An 18799-nucleotide genomic window follows, 5' to 3' on the forward strand; every position below is an offset into this window, starting at 1 on the left:
ACAAGTGAGCAACATTGGTTTGGTTAAACCCGCGACTAAATCCCACTGGGATTGCTCAGGACTTTGGTTTTCCATGACCATCATGACAGATGGGAAATGAGGAACAAGAGGTCATTGAGAGCAAGTCTGAGTTCGTTCCCATTGAATTTGACTTGGGGAAATAACAGCAGGTAAGGAAAGCAGGCTGGTTTAGAGGAAGGTTCCCTGCCCGTGGATGGGAGATTGGAGTGAGATGACCTTTAAGGCCCCTTCCAACGCAAACCATTCCATGATTCCATGACAAACGAACAGGACCAAGCAATGCCCTGCAAACACACCCTGCCAGGAGGTGAGGAAAGGGGCCTGGGCTCTTGGCTGTGAATTTACAGCCACCTTCATCCTCCCTTTGGGGCTGGAGGGGAGCCCCCAGGCAGGGCTGGGAGCAGCTTCCAGCTCCTCTGGAGCAGGTAACGGCAGGTGGTGGCACGGGAGCACAGGGGTAGGAGAGGAATCACACTTGCAAATCTCAAGTGGATGTTTTCACAGCCCTAAACCAGGGTCAGCTGCCCCCGAGCGATCCCAGAGAAAAACACAGGAAGGGTGAGAAGGTATAGAGGGTCCCTTCCATAGTTGGCTTGAACATCTGCTGGGCCTGGATGGTTTCTTCCCTATCTCTGGCCTAAACACAAAAACAAAAAAGCAAAACAAACTAAGAAACATATTGAGGGTGATGGAAAATGATCAAAGCTCCTGAGCCTTCTTGCGTAACTGATTTGTGGAAGGTGTTTCATAAACATTTCATAAGAAGGAGAATTATGAAGAAAACATCTCCCAACCTGCCTGCAATTACTGCACAAACTCTTCCTTACCAGTAGGAAGAAGGGGAGAGGAAAAAAAAAAAAAGAAAGACAGAAAAGTACATCTGTTTTGTAACTGATCTGTGAACTTCTGGCAAACGTTCGGCTCATGAAAACATCCTGCAGACATATTGCAGAGCAGAAAAAAGGCAGGAAGTTGGAAAGATTCACCTCAGAAGGTCTGATGGCACCACGGGAAGGTGATAACCTTCACAAAGACGTTTGAGTTGGTGGACTGATGGTCAGATCCCCCTGGGTGGGCAGAACTCTCTGTATAAACCCAGTTTAGGCTCACTGGTAATCTCAGCTGGGTTTCCTCCTCTATCAGGCACCAAAAGCACAGAATCACAGAATCAACCAAGTTGGAAAAGACCTCTGAGATCATCCAGTCCAACCTTGGACCCAGCACCACCTTGTCACCCAGACCATGGCACTGATGCCACCTCCAGTGTCTTCTTAAACACCTCCAGGGACAGTGACTCCACCACCTCCCCAGGCAGCCCATTCCAATGGCTGATCACTTAAATTCCAATGTCTGATCACTTAAACTCCAATTTCTGACCACTTCTGTAAAGAACTTCTCCCTCAGAAGCTGAGTGCAGCCCCAAAATGCAGCACCTCCTTGTGAGGATGAGCTTTGCTGTAACGCAGGCACGGCTCCATCGCCCTCCTCGCCACGGTGGGAGCCACTGACCCAGCCCCCAGAGCCTCCAGTGCTCTCCCAAAATCCAGCTCAGGGGTGTCCATGCCCTGGCAGAGTGAGGCCCTTACAGCCATGCCAGCTGAGCTCCTGCAGCAGCAGTTATTAGCCAGGAGCTGCGGCCGTGAGTGCGAGATTGGAGACAACCCTATTTGTTGTGATGTTTCTGTTTAGGCAGTAACCTCTTTGAAACACATTTATCTGCCTCTGTATCTGCCTTATCTCACAGTCAGCAACTCACAGCTGTTTAAGGGCTTGAGTTACTCACATCCCTCCCTCCAGAGGGAAGGGATGGTGCAGAGGGAAGAGGATCAGGTGCACACAGAGGGTCTGAACCACCTGCCCCTTGCTGAAAAGCAACAGCGCGGCTCTTCCGGGGCTGAGTCACCCCAAAAACGCCCTTCAACACACCAGCACTGCCTGGAGCTGCCCCAAAACCATTCGCCTGAAGCCAAGGGAGGAAGTTTTAGGCTGGAAACAGGTCTCAGAGCTGGCTGTGAGGCTGCTGCAGCTGGCTGAGCCTTCCCACCTTCCGATGGCGTAAGCGCGCTGCAGCGAATTAACCCGCACACGTGGGCACCATAAAATAAAAAACACACTAATAATAAATTATGGCAATAATAATAATAATAATGGGCTTGCAATTACTATTTCCACATGTACTATCCTGCACGTAGGGCTTAGCAGACACCCGGGAAGGGAGGAGGCAGAGAATCTTTATGGCCATGCCACGATATTCACCTTTAACATTTATGTCACACTGAAGGCTGGGGATTTTTGGAAGCTGTCAGCACGACAGGAAGGGAGTTAATCCCATGCTGAATTCCTAACAGGCTGTGTCCTAAAACTCAGCCATGACAGCACACTGAAAAACTAATATATAATCCCTAACCTCAACACACCTGCAGCACAGCTACACCAGGTCTTGGAGTTTATTAACTGAGGCCTGATTTGATATGGTTTGTCCTCTGAGCTTCAGCTCTGGCTGTTAATAGTTGTGCTGGTGTAAAAGTGGGGGTGGGAAATCAAAACTTTCAGAGTTTACATGGTTCACAAAGGAAAATAAACAGAAGCACACGCAGCTTTGCATTGACGGGCTGATGCAGCATTTCCCTGGGATTTTTGCTTTTAAACAAACAGGGAAGAGAGAGAGAAGTCACCCCTCGGTGCTGAAGGATAAACCTCAAACGATCACACGTGGCTTCAAAAGCAGGTGCTGGGTGAGGGAGAGGAGAACCAAAACCGGAGGTGGGAAGAACACCTGCCCTGGAACAGCCAAACTCCCATCAGCAGTTGTTCAGGTGGGAGAATCCTGACCAAGGGCTGCCTCCCCACAGCCCCTGCAAGAGGCTGGGGAGTGATTTCACAAGGTGACCTGTGCTCAGGGAGCACAGAACTGGTAAAAAAGTACTGAAAAGCAACCACTTAGAGCATCTCCACTCTTGCTGTTGGTACCCAGGCACGTGGTACCTTCCCTGCCAAGGCCTGTGGACTTGCCAAATTGGAAGTATTTTAAAAACAAGGAGGGGAAGGTGCCATTCTTTGGTCAGAGTGGTGAGAACCTCCAGTCAAAGCAGGGAAAACAATTTTACCACCATTAAGGTTGTCATTCCTCTCCTGTCTCCATTCCAGGACTCACCTGCCCAGCCACCCTCATCCCTGCTCTCCTGCCCCAACCTTCCCATGCAGTTGCAGCACTGCTCCCTGCATCTCTCCCACTTCCACTTGCCCAACTCCCAAAGCTCTCCAGAACTCCACCTCTGCCTACACCTTTGTGCTTATCTGCTCTGCTCCCACCCTGGGCTGCACCCCTGCCCCTTTCCTTATCAATGTGATTTCACCAGGCTCCATGGATTCTCCCATGCCCTCCTGCATGCTCACACAGGTTCCCTGGAGCCTCATCATGCCCCTGTTGAAGCCAGCAGTGAAGTTGCCTTATTCTGGTTTTCCTATGGCCAGAATCTGACCCTTAACAGTTCTCCAGATTCCCTGCATGAAAAATTCCCTCCTTCCATGGATCTCTTGTCTACGGGGAGGGAACTGTGTTTGTTCTGGACTCTCTGTGCTACCAACCAGTGACAAACCCAAACACCTGGCACTGCTGTGCAGCACAGATTTCCCTGGATTAGTCACCCTGGAGATGAGCAGAGCGGTGTCCAGCCAGGCAGCCCCTGGCAGTAAGGCACTTCCCACCCCATCCCATGTTTGTAAGGAATTAACTTGGAATCAGACGGCTCCCGTGACTGGGGCTGGCCCCAGCCCAGCCCCACAGGTCCCTCTCATTGGTTCATGGTAGTTTTGGCACCAGTTGCTGTGCCCCAGGGAACTGGGACACGAGAAGAGCAGCTAGAGGGATTGCATTAAATACACTAAGTAATATAATTAAACAAGAAAAGGGAGAGTGAGAAAGATCAGCTTTGGGTGGAGGGGATGAAGTCTGGTGACCCAGGGGAAGAAGAAGCTCAGAGCCAGCTCTCTGCTCCAACTTGGAGGTTCTGGGCAACCTCCACGTGTTGGGGAAGCAGGGCAGGAGGGTTCCTTGCTGGGTAAACCCACCACCTGACTGAACCCCTCAGTTCAGCCCCCTGATTTCACAGGGAGCAGATCAGCACCCCTGGGAAGGGAGAAAGGTGCACTCTCGTGTCAGGCTTCCAAAATTAGAGGCCTTGCTTGGAAGCCATCGCCTTCACCTCCGTGTGCTATGACTTGCCCTTCTGCAGAACGGGTGCAGGGCCCCACCCTGGCTGGGTGGTGCAGGGCTGGGATTGAGTTCTTGGAGCTCACCAGATGAAAGGCCTTCAAGAACTCGGAGTCCTCTCCTCATTGCCCAGGACTGCAGCAGAGTCAGGGCCCTGCAGAGCAGCTCGTGCGACTCACCCCCCAAAAAGGTGCTGGGCAACCTCAGCACTGGCTGGGCAGTGACAACCACATGCCCTGGGCTGAGTTTCTATTGTGGAAACAAGTGTTATGACCCTTTGGACAGGTCCATGAAACTAGGGCTTGTCCCCTGTGAGCCTAGAAAACACTTCCCAAAGGATGGCTGGAGCCCAGCTGGAGCAGGGAATGAGCACAAAGAGAAGATCTGCCTCTCCCTCATCTCCAAGACAGATTTGAAAGAGTTGTACAGGATATTTTGCCAGTGGACCAAGGCAACAGGTGTAGAAATTACCTTACAAATGCAGGTTGCTCTTTAGAAGCAGGAAAGGAGGAGTTTGGGAACAGACTGCAGCTGGATCCTAAGGAGCAGATACAATCCAGCCAACTCAGGGTTCTTGTCAGCTCTTATTGACTGGCCTAAAATTAGTCCAGTGGTTTCAATCCACCTCTTGAGAAAAAAAAATAAATAAAAGAACCAAATCCTTGCTCTTAATCCCACCCCCCCTTTACCCCATAAGCTTCCCCAGGGACTCGCTGGCCTGTTTTGGGAGTTCATTCCCAGCAATCTCATCTGAGGGCCTCTGCAAAGTGCCAGAACAAAACCAGCCTGAAGAAGGGGTTCCTCTGCATATCTGTCCTAAGCAAAGCAGGGCCATATATAGACACAGAGGACTTTCCCTCCAGCCAGGGCTTTCTCTGATGCTTTCCCAAAGGGCTGCATTTCAATGAGGAACCAGCACACAAACAAATTTATGCAATCAGTCTGTTCCTAGGACAGAGCAGGGAAACTTCAAAAGGGAAAGGTCAAGGCAGTGCTCAGCTCAGATCCAGTGTCAGTCAAGGCAGATGGGACAGCCAGGCTGATTTCCAGCCAGTGGAGGCTCAAGAGATGAAAAGCAGATGCAAGACTTAGGCTGATCCCCCGGGGCAATGCAGAGAAGAGAGAGTGAAATCTGAATTGAGCCCCAGAGGGGAGAAGGAAGCAGGATGTGAACCTCCCCTTGAGAGGAGGGCAAAGCAGGACTGGGATGGAAATCTGGAGGGCAGACTGAAACCTGAACTCCCCACGGGGAAGAGCCAAGCAGGAACAGAAATGACATCCAGGGAGCACATGAGATTAGGGGGAGGTGGGAATGAAGAGCTGTGAGAGAGATCCCCGGGGGGAGGGAAGCCCTGGTGGAGCGAAATTAAATCTGCAGGGAGTTTTGCATCCCAGATATTAATAACAAACTACCCAGCAAGGTAGGCCCTTCTTTCCACCTTCAAAAGGATGGAGGGGAGGAAGAACTTGTCTGTGGTTGAGCACAAGACTATGAATCAGAGTCCATATCCCAGCTCTGCCACAGAGCAGGTCCCTGGATTTCAATACACCCCGATGTCCACAGGCAACTGCCCCATAAAGCACCCCCTGACTTCAACTGCAATCACAGTGCTCAGCATCTTTGGGAAAAGCCAGTCTGTGTCTGTAGGACAGGGCTAAACACCTCCCCACCTTCCAGAGGCACTGGGATGCTAAAATCCATTAGCAAAGTGCCTTCAGACGTGTGGGTGGAAAGCACCAAACAAGGTCAGAGCGTTATTAATGGCACTGAAAAACGAGCCACCAGTGATTCCAGATCTCAGATGCAGTTGGCCCACTTTAATTTCTCACATCATTTGTCTACAGGACATCGGCTGTGAAGAAGACCTGAGATAACCCACCCTGTTACCTCAAAGCAACTGTGGAAAGTCCCACATAAATTAATAAGTTGAAGTTTCCTTGGACAGTGACTGTCAGAGCAGGGAGATGAGTTAGACAAGGAGGTCCTGAGGGAAGGGAACCCTCTTGCAGAGAGCAGGGGCAGTAACACACTGGTTTTAGAAGGGGGGAATTCTTCAACAGACCCAGCTGAAAAGGCTTTCTAGGAAGCCTGTTAGAAAGAGATATTTATCCTTATTACGTTCCCTGATTGGTGTAAACCAAAGAAAACAAAGAATAGGAGTAAAGAACCAAAATTGAAGCTGTGCTGAGCCCTGCTCAAGGACATCAGTGCCTGCTTGTCTGTCTTAAATATTGTCAGGTCTCACAGCAGGAGCACCTTCACATCGATCTGATTAATGGTAATGACAGGTCTGATAAACAAATGACAGCCTGTCTTGCAAGGGTCAGCCTTTTGCTGGAATGAAAGGGCATGGCATATTTGGATATGGAGCACATGCAGATCCTGCTCAGCCCTGCCAGCACAGCTCACACAAAACCTTTCAGCTTTATTTCCAAAGGGACACGTTCCCTCTCCCAGCACTGAAAACAGCTCAGGGCTTGAGAGCAGGAAGGGCTTGGAGAGATCTGAGCCTGCATTCCCTCCCTGGCACCCAGACTGTGTCACTGCCAGGACCAACATGGTCCTGCACATCACTTCCCTGATGGAAAAGCCATCAGGGATTCAGCAGCTGTGCCTTTTCCTCCTCCAGCTGCAGATCAATGCTCAGCCCTGTGTGCTGGGCTACAACACTCCCACCAGGCACACAAGCCCTGGCATCTCCCAAAACCATCAGCCCCAGCTCCATGTGTGTATTCCAGAAGGCAGTATTATCCCAGGGATTAGCTCCAGACACCTGGCTCTCCAGAACAGCTCTCTTCAGAGCCAGCTACAAAAACAAACCATCCAGTGTTTCCTAAAGGCTGAACGCTGAGGAGACCAGGAATTAAACCAAACCAAGCCTGGTGAGACCACAGCAGCACCTGGGGAGGATCACCACATTCCAGCCAGGGAAAGCTCCCTTTCCAACACTTCCAGCCCTTCTCCTGGTCCCACTCCATGCCTCTCCCTGGCAAAACTCAAGCCCTGCTCGCAGAGTTGCCCAGCTCAGTCCCTGCCCAGCTCTGGCCACGCTCCCAAACCATCAGGAGGCAGATGTCCCTCTCCACGCTGCCAGCAGCCAAGGTGAAAGTTTATTACTGTCTCTTTGCATTTCCCTTGATATAAACAGGAAACAACCAGCATTAGACTCCCTGGCTGAAAAGCCAAACCAGATAGGCAAGGCAGAAGATGCTCTTTTTTTCCATACACACCCTTTTCCCTCTCATTCACATACAAATTACTGCTGCATCCAGGTGGGAGGAGAGTTTGAAGAGGGGAGGGGGGGGGGGAACAGAAACGTTTGCCAAATAGGTTGAGGGATCAGAAGGAGCTTTCTCATAAAGCACAGGGCTGACCCACAAACTGCAAGAAAACCTCAAACTCCGCCGAGAGTTTCCCTCCTCCCCGTTTGCAGGGTGAGAGCAGCCAGGGCAGGGAATTGGTAGGCAAGGAAGGGGTCTAACCAGGTCACTCCACCCTTCTCTTCCCGCCTGGAGCACAACATGGGAGGGAAGCAGACCTGAAATGTAGGCCATCTACAAAGACTGGGGGAGAGGCTTAAACGATGTGAGATTTATGATCTTCAAAGTGATTAGCGCCCAGCACTCCAAATAAAGTCAAAGGCAGCTCAGCAGCTCCTGCAGTCAGGTTGGAGCTGGGTTTCAAACCATCCTTCTCTGGCTTCGGGTCGAAAACTTGAATTGCAAGCTAACGAAAAAAAAAAAAAAGCCACCCAAAGCCAACCTCAAACCCCAAACCAAATTAAAAAACCCACCAACCTCCACCCCTAATGAAAAAGCTCAGCACCTGATTTCGCATGAAAACACTTTGATATTTCCATCTCTCCTCTCTTCCTTTTTTTCCTCGTCATTTGAAATCTATTTGCTGAATTGAGGGTGAATTCACCAACAGCTGAGGTCAACCCAAAATGTGAGTGTGGAACCCGTGTGCATTCAGGCTCATGCTCATTTAAGATAATAATTTAAAATAATAATAATAATTACTATTATTATTATTATTTTAAATAACAATAATCCAAAATAATTATTATTATTTTAAGTAATAATAATTTTAAATAAGTCTACACGTGGCCTTGAGAGAGCCAAGAGAGGGAGACAAAGAGCCACTTGCACAGCCCTGTGTCCACTCCTGGACTGTTACATCCCCATCCCTGACATCACTGCAAAACCCCGTGGGCAGGCACTGTTCTGGGGCGTTGGACCAGATTAAAACCAAAATGAAACAATAAAATGAGCTTGTTCACAGCCTTTTGCTTTTTTAAACCCTGTGAAATCCCCAGTCAGGTTTGCTACTCGCTTACAGGGAGGTGCTGGCACAAATGAACGAGGTTTTGTGTCGCCCCTTTGTTTTTAAGGAAAAAAAAAAAAAATAAAACACCAGCGGGAAGCGAATGCTGCAAAAAACCCTCAGATTTCTTTTGAGAAATGTGGCAAAACAAATGTTGGCAAACAGAACCACCATTTGCTTTTAGGAGGAAGATGTTTCTACCAAGCCAGCTCTACTGACAGCAAGCCTGGTTTCCTCTCCCCCCCCCCAACTTCACCAGCATCGTTCAGTGACATGCAGAGCAGCAGGACCCTAAAAACAGTGGCTCAGATCACTCCTGATGCTCCACCACAGTCAATAAGTCTCCCTGATTAACCCCAGCTTCCAGCTCCAACATCTCTGTGGTGTTGTTGCCATAGGAAAAGTTTGCACCGTGGAAGGATCTCGTGCTTCTTTCTATCTGGAGGGAATTTTCTGTTATCGCTGCTTACGAGCAGGTTGGATTCCTCTCCTGGCACGTGGAAAGCCTGTGCTCTGGGCTCTGCAACCCTCAGAGCTGGAGACACAAGGCTTTTTTTGTTTTCAGCTGGGTATTCCAAAAACCTGGAAGATGGCTGAGCGTGTTAAGACACCTTTGATGGGAAGTTACGACCCACCCAAAGCCGGAGCAGCCAAGCCAAACAAACAAACAGCAGCTCGCTGACATGTGTCAGGCAAAAAAAAAAGCCACACTGAGAAGGTCCAGCTGTCCCCCTGCTGCAAGCAGGGAGCCTTTGGAAAGGGATGTAAGCCTTGAGCTCAGGGAGTGCAGAGCTGGGAGCAGGGAGGTTGCTGTGCTGCCAATATCTGCTGCGAGTGCTCGTGGCTGGTCGTGGAGTTACAGCCCCTGTTGCTTCCCTGGCTCCAGCTCCCCATCCAACCCCCAGAGTCCTGCAGCAGCTCAGGGGGTTGGCTCTTTTTCCTCTTTTGCTTTACAGGTTCTGAGCCCAGCCCTGGTGGCCACAGGAGCCCTCAGCTCTGGACTCAGAGAGCGTTTTCATGGGATCCCAGAATGGTTTGGGCTGGAAGGAACCTTAAACATCAGATTGTTCCACCCTCCTGCCACGGGCAGGGAGGGACACCTTCCACCAGCCCAGGTTGCTCCAAGTCCCATCCAACCTGGCCTTGGACACTTCCAGGGATGAAGCAGCCACAGCTTCTCTGGGCAACCTCTGCCAGAGCCTCCCCACCCTCACACGTGTCTGCACAGATTCAAGAGCTCCAGAGGGCTGTCACCTTCTGAGGTGACACCCAGCGATTTCTTAGAGCCACAAACAAAAATCTCCAGGCACTCAGTGCGTTGTTTTTAGCAAAAAAAACCAACTCAGGGGTTGTTTTAACTGCACAAAGCAGGAGAACAGCAAACACAGCAGAGACAACAGTCCCTCCTGTACTCACTGGCAACTGGGGCTCACCTGCCCCACAAGCAGCACTGCTTTCATCTGCTGTCCCTTTCCCCACTGCCTTGCAAAGAGGAATCTGGGGTAGGCAGGCCTGGTCTTGACCTACACACTCCAAGACCTCAAACCACCTCATCTTTTTAGTCCTTGCTGATACTCCTGTGAGTCAGCCCTCTACCTTTGACCCTGCACATCACAGCACTCTCAGTGTCACAGTGCATGGGGCTCTGGGGAGGGATTTGCACATTTGCCACTCTAACTGAGGTGCCTTTTGTTTCTAAGTGATAATAGAAAGAAAAATAAAAATTAAAAGGCCAGCAAAACCCTCAAGCAAGTGGTCATTTAAAGAAACTCTGTAATTAGCTGAACTTCTATGAAATAGGAAGAGGGAAAGCAGAGGTGTGATCTGTCATTCTATCCCACAAAGGGGAATTGGGAAGAAGTTCTGTGGTCTGTTTGATGGCAGCTTCTGCCCTAACAGTTTTTATCTCTCAGCAGGAGCTGCCTGGGACTTGGCATGATGAGCAATTAAAAAACAGTCATCCAAGAAAGCAGGAGAATACCTGGTAACCCAGGAGAGTCTTACCTGCCTGTTAAAGTCCAGCCCATTCTGTTCATTGCCTACAAGGAAACAAACAGAAAAATATCTCAGTATTGATGACAGTGAGCACTGGTGGGAGATTTCCAGAACTTAGAACACATGGAAGCAAAGCCATGGGGCTGGCTCAGCTCAGAGCAAGGAAGGGAGGAGGAAGGGGGAGTCACTGGGAGCGCAGCAGTGGAAGGATGAAATCAGCTTTTACAACATTTAATGCTATCAGCCTTTGCTGAAGGATAATAGAAGTGTTTCTTCCCGGGGAGATACCTGGCCAAGCAGCAAAGGGTGGGGGAAATCTCCCTGAGTGCAAGGGAGATTCCAGCAGAGGTGAGCTGGAGGACATCACAGATCTCCAGGGAAAGCCAGGACTAAGGCACTGCACACAATAAAGCCTGGACTAAGTGTGGGAAAGGCCAGCAAACAGGTGGCCAGGGCTGTTAGCCTGGGATCTTCAGGAACCCGTGTGGCACTGGGTAATTACGGGATATCTGAGGGAACAGAGGGTGCCGTGGGGTTGTGCTCAAGAGGCGTCTCCTTGATTCCAAAAGAGATTGGCAGGCACAGGGGGAAAAAATCAGACAGGTTTCAGCCTGAAGGTACCGCACAGGCCCTCACTCATTCCCCTTTGATGATAAACATCCCCCCCCCTCCATCACACCTGCCAAATTCATCAAGAACATCACAGAGGAAAGGTTGTGCTCTCCACAGATATGAATGCTTTAAGGGATTCCACGAAGCTCTTTAGCTGCAAAGGCAACCCCAAGAAACCCCTTCCCTTTGCAATACATTCCCCAAGTCATTCTCTTCCAGTCCAACCGAGTTTGTGATAAACAGCCTTAAATTGTTCACATCCCACCAACACAAGCCCTCGGGGGCTCCTCCTGCTGTTTTTTCCAGTATAACGTTCCCCAGAAAGCAGAGCCCGTGCCCTGTGATCTGATCAAGCTCCAACACATCGTGTTTCTCAGCAGTTCATGTCTCCTGCAAAAAGCTGGAAAGCTGCTGGGAGAGGCTGTGCAGGCAGGAGTGCAAATCCAACTCTCCCATGGACTTGCTTTCCTCAGCTGAACGAGCCCTTGCCCTAACCCAGCCTGCAGTTTTCCGTGCACACAACATTCCCAGGTGAATCAGCGTGGCCCTTTGAGATCCTCAGGGGGAGTGTGCTTGGTACAATTACTCATGGATGGCAAAATATTTGAGAGGCAACGATAACAGTTTCATGGCAGCCTCTCGTTCTCTGCTATCTAGAAACAGCTCTGCAGATTTAATCTGAAACATTGAACAGCACTGGCTGTGGAAACTGAGCTGCAGGACTTTGCCACAGCACTGTTTAGCAGCAGAACAAGCTGTTGCCCCCATCAACTCTGAGATCTCCTCTATCTCCTCACCATCTGCACCTCAACCACGATCCAGCTCCGTGCCCTCTCCCCCAGCCTGGCTGCATTTCTGCTCTGCTCCAGCCTGCCCTCGCTTCCTGCCTTCCCCCCGACCTGCTCCTCAAAGCTTTCTCTCTTCCCAATCTCAGGTCTTTATCTCCTTCCATGCAATCCCCTGCTCCTGCTACAACCTCCAGCTTGCCACGTGCTCCCCCCTCCTGCCTCTGCTCCCTGACCACCTCTCTCCAGCTGCTCCCGCCCCGGGAATCGGGTTCATTCATTGCCTTCCAGCCAACAACTGCACAGCCACCGATGGGAATGCTGATAGTGCTAATGGATGATCACAATCAGCATCCACACACCTGAGCAGGACTCCAGGAGGATCTTCAAGGCCTGCAGTTTCTACCTTTGAAACCCACGGGGAAGGAGGGGAGGGGGGGGGGTGTTGATGCAATCTGAAGGCAGTAGCTAAAGGGAAGAAAAGCGAGGAGAGAAGGAGGAAATAAAGTTCCCAGTTGCTAAAATAGAACAGGAAGGAAAAGGTAACCTCCTGGTTTCTTGGATACAGGAGTTTCACTCACGGTTCAAGTGCAGCATGTTGATGAGGCAACATTCAAAGGCCTTGAGGGAGATCCCGAGGTCCTGGTGAAGGTGTCTGAGTCACCACCATACACCCCAAAACTTGGAGCCTGGGATGTGCAGCTGGAACAGTTTCCCTGCACATCACTACCACCAGGCCCAAGTTCTCCTGCACGGTCTTTCCACCTCTTCCAAGCTTCCCATCTCTTCCTTTTTCCAGACTTTGACCTGCCTTTGCCCCTTCCTCTCCTCCAAGGTCAGACACAGCTTCCTCCAAGTTCTACCCACTGAGGGTCAGTGGGGGGGATCGGGGGCACCTCAGCCAGGAATTCTGTGACTGCAAATATTCCTGGAGACTGCCACTAACTCAGGGGTAACTTGGGTGTCTCAGTCTGAGGCAACTGCCCCGGGGTGCCTCGGGAGACAGTGAGGAGCAATAGGCACCTCCAGAGGCCATTCATCCCACCTATCTCAGACACCCATCTCCAGCTGACATGAATGGCCCTCTGGAGATGACTATTCCTCTTAATTGACTCCCAAGGGACCCAGGGGCAACTAGTTGGGGCTTAGATGTCCAAGAGTGAGATATTTAAAACTGGGCGAGGTGATTCCTGCTCCCAGTGGTTATGTAAATGGGAGCTGGATACACAAATCTCTTCAAGGCTTCAGCAGGACCAGCCAGTGTTTGTGCACAGATCTATTTGCAAACAAATCTGGTCTTTTTCTACTTCAGTTAATGTAAAGTTAAAGTGATTCCAGCTGCAAGGCAAGGTTTGGGTGTGATAGGGATAACAACTCTCCCCTTTCAGCTAAATCAGTAACTTTGCTGCAAATATTTTAAAAATAGACTCGGTTTCCTCCCAGTTTCTGTCAACATCAGGACTCACACTGCAGTAGTCATCTCTCCTGAAAGGAACGGGCTGTTCAAACACTCTGCACTTAAGATTTTATCTTTTCTAGCTCCAGGAGATAAAAAGAAAGAAAAGTGTAAGTGGCAGCAGATTCTCTCCTGCTGTAAACTGCCAGAACTCCACTAATTTTAATGGAGCTTCAGCCCAGCCAACAACTTGCCTCTTGCTACACCAGCCAGACACAATGGGATCCAAAAATCTCCAGCATCTGCAAGATGCAGTCCTGGCCTCCCTGAATTGCATCAAACCGGGGGAAGCCCTGAGATCTAAACCGGGCAAGGCTGCCCTGAGCTCCTGCACTACAATTCCCAGGAGCTTCCCCGCAAACAAGGCTCTTTCTGGGTGTTCCGGACAGGGAAGGGGAGGGGGGGAAAAGCAGCGATAAGCTCGGCTTAGCACGGCAGACCAGGGCTGTGCAGCTCTCCTTGGTTCACCTGGCAGCTGTTTTGCATAGCACTGGCATCAGATCTGGTGCGAGTTTGCCTGGGGAGGTTTCTCTGGGGATGGGAGAAGCAGAACAGTTCCGGACAACTTTCTTTCCCCCCCCCCTCCTCACCCCCTGCCTGTTCCCCCCCTCCCGGGACGCGGCTCTGGAAAAGCGGAGACAGGAGCTCCATCACGATTCCCACTGGAAGCTGCAGAGCCAGTCGGGCACTCGGGGATGAAAGCACCGTGATGGGGAGGGAGGGAAAAGCAGGATTGCAGCGCTCCTTCATCTCCTCCAAAGGCAAATGCAGATGTCACCTGCGGGGGGTGACAGCTTCTCACCCAGCGACACCGCAGGGATCACCTCGGTCCCCGTCCCACCCGGCCCCGCACTTAATTCACCCCACGGTTTGATCTTGGAAGGGCCGGGGGAATTCGGAGGCGATTTCAATCTTTAACAGGTGTTGGGGAATTCCCACAGGGAATCAGTTTTCTGCCGCGGCGCATTTGGGAGGGAAATTCGGAACAGCTGAACGGGCGATGGGGGAACGGTGCCAGGCAGACACCAGGCAGGGGGTTCGGCTGCCTGGGCTCAGATGTCTAACTTTTAGGTGTCTATTTGTGAGCCAATTGCTCTAGGCTCCCTTTACAGCCACGGAGAGGGAGGAAGCAGGCGCTTCCAGAGGGCAACTCATCTCACCCCCGAGATAGAGAGCACGGAGATGAATCACCTTCTGGAGACACCTATTTCCATCAGCGACTGCACAAGGAGCCCGGGGTGAGCAGGTCAAACTTCAGCCTCAGAGTATCGAATATCTAAAATTAAGATTAATCTCACCTATGCTGAGGATTTTAGCACCCCAGCTGATAAAGCACAGTGCCACCAGAGATTGGCAGAGCGGGCAGGATGCTGAGAGCCTTTCAACGTGCATTTTCTAAAGGCTGAGAAATTAGCCTGTTCAAATCTCTCACCTCAAACAACACACGAAGTTAAAAGATTTACCTGAGTGCTGGTAAAGAAAAGAGTGGCAACAATTACACAGCTATAAACAGTACTTGACCCACACGCTGTAAATGCTGCAAAATGCTCACCTGCACGAGGAGGATGTGGTTCTATTAAGCAAACAAGACATTCAGCATCAAATACACTCCTCAGGATTTCAATTGACTCTGGAGACCCAAGCAAACACCAAGTCACAGCCCTCACGCTGCTGTTCCCAGAACCACCTTCTCCAGAGCTCCAGTGGTGGGAGCTCACTTAAATCACCTTTTCTCCATGTGCTGGTTACCCCTGATTCCCTCCAGCTGTGCCCACCAGCACCAGGGAGCAGAGACCGCCCTGAGCTGTTCCCTGGATCCTGCTGGGATGCTTGCTGCTCCCAAGGCACTTAAAAAGTGCTTTTTAAAGGGAGCAGGGCAAAGTGTGAGCGGGATGGCGAGTTTTTGAGGCTCTGAGGGCACAAACAGCCCAAAGCATCAGAGCATCTCCATGGGAAAGCTAAGGCTGGGTAGCAAAAGTGAATCTGTGCTGACTCAGACAGCTCCAGACTCCAGGGGAAGCTTTCACTGAGCACTCGAGTGTTTCATTTGGGTGGAAACCCCTGGGTTATAAAAATGCCTTCCCTTTGTCAGCAGTGCCTCAGAGAAACCCCATCCCCAGGTCCCACTGCAGCTCGGAGTGTGATGTTCCCTTCGTGTGGGGCAGGGAGTGGGGGGATAGCAGGACAGCAAGTGTGGGAGACTCGGGCAGCTTCCAGAAGGAAACCCGAGGGCAGCAGTTGTTCCCACGGAAAACATTTCACCTGCAGGTGCTGGGAGAGGGCAAGTCTCTTCTCTTAGACCAGAGGCAAGAGGCAGATCAGACCAGCTCTTCCTTTGCCCCTCTAATTCAAGTCAAACCAGCCTTTTGTTCCCCTTTCCCCTCCCCATCCTTTTTTATCCTCTTCCATAATGGGATGTTTAAGGAAAAAAAAAAAATTAAAAAAAAAAAATAACCCAACCTCAAACCCTAATCACCTTCATTTGAATTTCAAATATCCCCCTCCTGGCCTCCCCCACGCCCCAACTGACTCGGAGCTGGGAATATGGAAATTTCTCCTGCTTGCCTTAAATGTGGCTGTGCTATGAAAATCATCAGCCTCATGCAAATCCCGAGCAGCCCCGATTGCCATAGCAACCAGCTGTTTCCAGCCCAACTGCTGCTGCTTTCATTTATCCGGGACTTGTCCCGGGGCTGTGCATGGCTGCAGGGGGGAAGAGACCAGAGAAATCCTGGAGGCTTTGAGGAAAGTTTCACGAGGGAGAGCTGCCCTTGGAGAGCAAAGGTGTAGCCAAGGACTGGGCTCGGAGCGGGGCTGGGAGAGGCCAAGTTTCCTCAAAAGACTTTGGCCTGGCAAGATGTTTCCAGCCCGGTAACAACAAAAGGAAGATGCTCAGGTGGTGCAGCCCTTTGTGTGGATGCTGAGGGTACCACTGAGGTGGGTTGGTGGGTGCTCCATCTGCCATCCCTTGCCCGTGCACCTTGCCTTCCACCCCAGCTGGAAGCTGACACAAAGACCAGAAACTTCATTCCCTATTCCAGGATGAGCCATCACCTTTAAAAGAGACCCTACCCCAACACCTGAGGTGGGAATACAACAAACAGCAGCTTTCCCAGAGCCCAGCAGAGATCAGGGCTCTGTTGTGCCCATCCCTGGCTCTCATCCTGTCAAAAAGGTGGAAAAAGAGATCGAGGCCCTCCCTTTGGAGCTGAGGAATGAAGACACACTTAACTGAGCTTGCACTGTGGCAGATACAGACTGAGGCAGGGGCTCTGATTTCCCATCTGCCCTGGCATGGGTTTAATGCAAACTGGGTACTGGGAGGGGATCTGGCTCTGGTGGAAGTTTTGGTGTCCAGTTTCAGAGCTACCTTTGCTCTCTGCTCCACTGCCAGGGGCCCTCAGATGTCCTGTGCCAGCAGCAGAGGTGTCTGGTGCTGCCATCCTTCCACAGGCACGGGCTGGGCGAAGATGAGGATGCAGGGAATGAAGGACATTCCCAGCAGGGTCTCCTCAAAAGGGACACTTAGGAGCAGATGCATCAGAGCCCCTTAGCACTTCATTTTCTTGAGGTTTAAAAGACAAGTCTTTCTTACTCTGAGAGACAAGATACCTGCCTTATTGCTCTCTTCAGGGGAGACCTCATGGCTGTCTACAACTTCCTCATGAGGGGAAGCAGAGGGACAGGCACTGATCTCTGCTCAGTGTGAGCAGTGACAGGACCCAGGGAACGGCTGGAGCTGTGTCAGGGGAGGTTTAGGTTGGATATAGGAAAAGGTTCTTCCCTCAGAGGGTGGTTGGGCACTGACCAGGCTCCCAAGGCTGGCCCCAAGGCTGCCAGAGCTCCAGGAGTTTCTGGACAAGGTTCTGAGGGACAGGGTGGGATTGTTGGGGTGTCTGTGCAGGGCCAGGAGTTGGACTTGGACGATCCTTGAGGGTCCCTTTCAACTCGGGACATTCCAAATCGCTCAGAGGTTACCCAGGCTGAGGTGAGGGTGACATAACCCTGCTCCCACTGCCACCAGAGCCCCGTGTCCCAGCCCCGTGTGCCCTCCCTCTCCAACCACACCCCTCTACCCACCAAGGGACCAACCAGATCCCCTCCAGCTCCCAGACCTGACCGGCCCCCCCAACCCCCCGTCCCGGGGAGCAGTGCCAGCCCTGCCAAGGCAGCGATAAGGCTGCGGGGCTGTCCCACACTGCAGCCACACAGGCACAGCCCGGCTCTGCTCCCCGCACCGGGGTGCCCAGCACACCCCTCCCAGGGCTCCTGGCAGGCCGGGCAGTTCCCCGGGATCCAGGGTGGGGAGGGAAGATGCTCGGGAGCGCCCGCAGCTATTCAGTTACCGATGGTTGTGTTTGAAGAGCTTCCCTATCGCCCTTTTGTAAAAGCTTTGGCTTCCCCCCCATAGCCTCAACAGATGAAATCAAAGGGAAGTAGCTCGGCTTGGTGTAACCTGTTTTGATCGAGCAGATAAACGGGGGAACAAGTGTCTGACACAAACAAACAGACAGACAGGGGCAAGTCCCACCTCAGCGTTTTGTTGCATCAGATACCGAGGGCTCAGATAAACCACAAGAAGGGGGAGATCTCTCTCTGCCCCTGGGCTGCAAGACCAGGGGCGACACTCGGCAGTGCCAAGCCCCCACAGTTCCCATCAAAAAAATCAACCCAGAGCTTTGCTGGCATGGCTTTCATCAGTTTAAAGAGATGAAAAGAGCTCGGAGCCAAGCAGAAAACTCGCTGCCTGTCATTACCCCCCATGGAGTCAGCGGGACTGGCTGCCTGGGAGCTCAAGCCCCGCGTTAAAACAGGTTGGAATCCCACAGGAAAAGGGAAAGGGGACCCCCAGACTGGAGGGGTCAGGCTGGGAGTGACCCCCAAAGCTCCTGGGTAATGGGGGAAACATCCGACTCGCTCCCCCCCGTGGGAGAAACTGGTGCCTGTTCCCCTCTTCCCCCTCACACACATCATAAAAAGGGCAGAGTGGAAGGAAAGGAAGGATTAAGATTCGCAGGGTTGGGCAGGGTAGGTGGTATTCCTTATAAATTATTATTTTTTTTTCAATCGCAGCTTTTTTTTTTTTTTAATGGCAAAATTCCACTACGCTCGGAGAGGCTGGAATCAAACCAACCTGGGGTTTGGGAGGATATCTTACTGAAAAGCTTTGAAGCATTTTCTATGAAATTGGGTGGATGGAAAAAGAACAAAAAAAAAAAAAAAGAAAGAAAGAAAGAAAGAAGGAAAGAAAAAAAAAAAGAAGCCTGATCTTTCCAAACCTCCTACGGAAGACGAACAATTTTAACAATTTTCTCAAAAAAGAAAAGCCCCCACAATTATTTCAAACACTTTCAAAGTAAAACAATGCTCCAAATTACCCTTCTTTTTTC

The 18799-nt window shown here is 51.1% G+C and overlaps 1 protein-coding gene across 2 annotated transcripts in view; it reads right to left on the reverse strand.

The window, feature by feature from the left end:
• Positions 1 to 18799, reverse strand: part of POU2F3 (POU class 2 homeobox 3) — a 41067-nt gene that overhangs the window by 14393 nt on the left and 7875 nt on the right. For both annotated transcript variants that reach the window (XM_051812257.1, XM_051812258.1), the window contains exon 4: positions 10566 to 10600. In XM_051812257.1, the coding sequence (XP_051668217.1) occupies positions 10566 to 10600 (35 nt within the window). The remainder of the gene's footprint in view (positions 1 to 10565; positions 10601 to 18799) is intronic.

This window comes from Manacus candei, unplaced genomic scaffold (genome assembly GCF_025592945.1).
Source record: "Manacus candei isolate 608988 ecotype Guabito, Panama unplaced genomic scaffold, ASM2559294v1 h1tg000086l, whole genome shotgun sequence".
Classification (NCBI taxonomy): Eukaryota; Metazoa; Chordata; class Aves; order Passeriformes; family Pipridae; genus Manacus; species Manacus candei.